This window comes from Argiope bruennichi, chromosome 4 (assembly GCF_947563725.1).
Source record: "Argiope bruennichi chromosome 4, qqArgBrue1.1, whole genome shotgun sequence".
Lineage (NCBI taxonomy): Eukaryota > Metazoa > Arthropoda > Arachnida > Araneae > Araneidae > Argiope > Argiope bruennichi.
Genome location: NC_079154.1, coordinates 120,102,557 through 120,106,819, shown reverse-complemented (window position 1 = coordinate 120,106,819; position 4,263 = coordinate 120,102,557). Strand labels below are relative to the sequence as shown.

The following is a 4,263-nucleotide window of genomic DNA, read 5'->3' as shown; positions in this document are numbered from 1 at the left end:
TGAAAAAAATTATTTCACACTGCAGCCCTATTTTATTTCACATTTTTTTTTTTTTTTTTTTTTACTTTATGCAATTATTCCAATCTTAATAAAAATTTGTCTTCTGTCTTGATTAATATAATTTACTCTTCTTGCTAGGTTTTTGAGGTGACAAAATATAGATAAAGACTGGAGTCATAAAGAAGAAAAAGAAAAGGGGGGAAAAAAAAATGAATTGCTCTCTGTTAAGTGAATACAATTCAGGAATGCTCAATGTTTTATTCGCAGATGGTCCAACAGTAAATAACTCATCATTATCAGGGCGCATAATTACTTTCACTAGTTTCTATTTCACAGAATGTGGGTAAGATTTTTCTTTATTATAATGAGTTAATGAAGTTCATTTTAATTAAAAAAACAAAATTACTGCATGTGGGGCCACTTAAAGCTTTATGAATCTTGTGAGAGAAGAAGAGGGATGTTTTATGTGCTATTACATGAAGGAAATTAATTCCCAATTATTTTTTAAATTCCAAATGATATTATATGAAAAAAAAATATTTATACGGAAATGTAATTCTTAAAGTCTCAAAATCACTTCATAGATCCTTTATTTTAATGTTATACTACAAATATAGAAATTTATCAGGTTTATTATTATTATTTTTATTTTAGTTGAAGCTTAAAATTCTACCAGAAAAAGTTCAAACAATTCACAGATATTATTTCTTGTAACAGAATATAACTTCAATGACCCTTTTATGCAGAAGTAAGAAAATTTGGATGAAATAAATCGATTTTTCAAAATTTAATGTATGTTAATAAAAATTTAATATGGGGTAACATACAGTTTAATTTCTTTTACATTTCTAGCTCTGTATTAGATTCAAATTAATCTAAAAACTATTTTTCAGAAGATCTAAACTCAAATTTTTTCTCAATCCGATAATTTAATCACTTAGCATTATATATACTTTTTAGAAAATAACCTTTTATTTGTTTTATCCTTTTTCATATCACTTCTAAATTTTTTTTTTTAAAATTTTGTATTAAATTTATTGGCTAAAAATATTTCAGACCTTATATGTTCGATAAGCTGCTTTGTTAAATATTGAATGTAAAGTTATAAAGCATCTAGAAGTAAAGTAAACATATTTTAACTCAAATTTTGTTCTTAATATAGTTTTGATTTATTTTGCAGCAAGATGAAAAGTATAGAGCATAAATTTAGTATTTTAGAATTTGAAAGCTAAACTTTACTAGTATGTTGACTTATAATCTTATTTACCACCTTCTGTCATGGAAATGGAACTTATATAAATATTTACATAGTTTTAATCTATTGCAATTGAGAAATATCATTGTGATGGATTGTAAAATAATATTATACTCTTTTTCTATACAAAATATGAGTTTTGACTATAAAATATCATTTGTAAGTCAAATACGATTCACTATAAACCTAATGTTTTTTTCTGTTTGAAAAGCATAATTTTAAATGATAATACTACGAAGTTTCAATTTTTTTTTCTTATTGTAGCCTGAAAAATTAAGCCTTTTTTTTTTTTTTTAACTCTTCAACGTCGGTAGTATTGAAACAGTTCAAAAACCAATTCTTGTAATTTTTTTTTATTGGTATATTTCATTGATGTCAAATGATTTGTTATTTTTATCTTCCAACAATAGAATCAAAAATTAACAGTCTCCTTATAGATTTCGGATCCTCAAGTGATATCTGTAGTTAAGAGAGTTATTTTTTGCCGATTAACGATTGTAATCAATTGTATACAAATTATGTATAGATTTTACGTAATGCAATGATGAATTAAAAAAAATATATATATATATATATTATAGTAAATATTTTTAAACATTTTTTTTGTAGTGCTCAATATTTTTTTAGAGAAATATACTATGATTTATAAATCGTCCCTTTTTCCTAAGAGATTTATGATGTACTGATGAAAGTATACTCCAAGTTTTCTTTATTTCTTGAAGCTTATTGTTGTCATAGCAAAAACAATGCATCTAAACTTTTGCAATCGAATTAAAACACATCTTAGACTTTGTTAAGAATTTTACATGATCCAATCTCTTTTCTTTTTTTTAGGCCACCATGAATTTCAATATAACAATGCAAGATGTATCATGTGAACCTTTCTTCAACGTCTCCCAAAAGTACCTTCTCCTATGGAGTTTTTTAAACATAATGAAGTGCGTGTACGTCGGTATGTCAATAAAGAAGAAACGACTACCACGTTTGGTTGTGGCAACTCTATTTACCGGATTGACAGTCATTTACTTCGTAGAGACTCGTGCTTTCACCTGGTTATTGGTCTTGCAGATACTAGACCTCCTAATGATAGTGTACATAATACTCACCAGAAGAAACAACAGACTTTTGATAGGACTGCTAATCCTATCAATTTTCTTTTTGACGCCTTTCGGTTTCGTTATTGATGTAATTGTTATTGTATTCATGATAATTGATTTCCCGGCTATAATATTTGAAAATTCGCCGTTCTGGTTACTGATGTATGCGAATTGCTTAGCCGTGTCCGTGGCGATTGCAAGTATGAACAGTTTTGGACCTGCTCCTTACAAGCTCTTAGTGAATTCCCTCTACATTTGCTTTTTCTATATATTATCTTGGAATTCGGCTGATGTAGTAAAAGTACTTCCTGTGTTCATGACGATTACAACTTATATTCTAAAGCAATTTAATAGGGACGAGCCTATGAGGCTGGATGCTCCTGGATTTATAGAAATTTCGACTGATTTCCTTCCGCTTCACTTTATTTAAATTGATATTTAAATTGATTTAATTGATATTTATTATTTAAGGATTCAAATTAAACTCTAATTATTTTGAGGTACAAACGGAATTAATATACATTGTAAGATTGATAAATTTCACGCTTATGTATAATTCATTAAATTTAAAACAAATCTAAAAAGATTTACTCTGATATGAATGATCATTAATGTCTGAGGGGGATGGTGATATATTAACCCCTTTCATTTGTACAGAGTAAGCACTGGGACATATAGAAAGAGAATAATTTAAGATTAAAAAAATTTTGTTGATTGTAATTTAGAAATAAAAAATGAAGCATGCTTTATGAAATAGAAAAATAAACTGAGAAAATCCATCGTTAAAAATGTAAATGAATAAAATGTGATTTTTTTTCTTTTTTTTGCTTTATGCAGCATTAATATCGAGCAAGTTAGCGTTTTGGTTGTATTAACTTGAAACCGTAAGGTATACTTCAATACTTATCTACAAAAGTTTCGTTGAAAATATTTTACATTCAAGTTTTATTCAAATTTTTATTGGATTTCACGGCACCCACAATCCAATTGCTGTAAGATTTCAGAACTATTCCTATTATTATAAAATTCCCTTGAGTTTATGTTAAAAACTCTCTCTTCTAGAAATATAAAAAAAGATTTAAATTTTTAGAAATCTAACAAGTTTAATATTTGTTCAAATGGTTCAAAAAACTTTACTGTCATTAATTTTGTTGCACGTGTCTTCACGCACTGCTCGATTTTCACTTCAGAATTTATTGTAGCGAAAATAAAATTTTTCATTGTTTAAGATGTGTAAGTTTTTTTTCTATAACATTGAAGTATTTCTATCCAAAATTGAAAACGTGTGAATTTAGATATTTTTTTTTTGAATTTGTGATATGTGCCGCTAAAATTTTTTCTTGAATTTGTTATTTTGCTTACTATTGAAGCATGTTGCATTACTTATTGAAATGATGCAACAAACTTCAAAAAGTCATCCCTTTATTGAAACCCTTTAATCGATGCATAAATGATAATCGCTTACTGAACTAGTTATTAGTTGAACTAATCCAACAAATTCAAACTAATTTTTCAGAACAAGTTATAATATTGTATTTTCATAAAATAAGGTATTGAATTATATCTTTGTATTATTTTAACCATTTGACAACAGGACATATACATTCCACTAACCTTTTAAAATAATCTTAAATAGTTCTAAATAAAAGTTTTTTTTGATGGTGGGGAGAATGTATTTGGCAATCATGACCTAGCATGACGGGGGTTTAAAAACGTTTGCAAAAAAAAAAAAAAAAAAAAAAAAAAAAAAAAAATCGAATAGATTTGTCTAATACAGGAGCTATTATCTTCATTTTCTGTTCGATTGCAGAGAAAAAGATTATAAAGAATATTGGTACTCAAAGGGTTTGAAGGGAATACATTTCAAATTAGTGTTTTTAACTTAATTATATTTGAATAAATATTTTATAA

General features: G+C 26.6%; 1 protein-coding gene across 1 annotated transcript; it reads left to right on the top strand.

Moving 5' to 3' along the window:
* The first annotated feature begins 207 nt into the window (after nt 1-207).
* LOC129966600 (uncharacterized) lies at nt 208-3,529 on the top strand. The gene is made up of 2 exons (XM_056081092.1): nt 208-343; nt 2,090-3,529. Exons 1-2 carry the CDS (start codon nt 338-340, stop codon nt 2,780-2,782), a joined length of 699 nt encoding a protein of 232 aa, XP_055937067.1. The 5' UTR covers nt 208-337; the 3' UTR covers nt 2,783-3,529.
* Nucleotides 3,530-4,263: the final 734 nt, after the last annotated feature.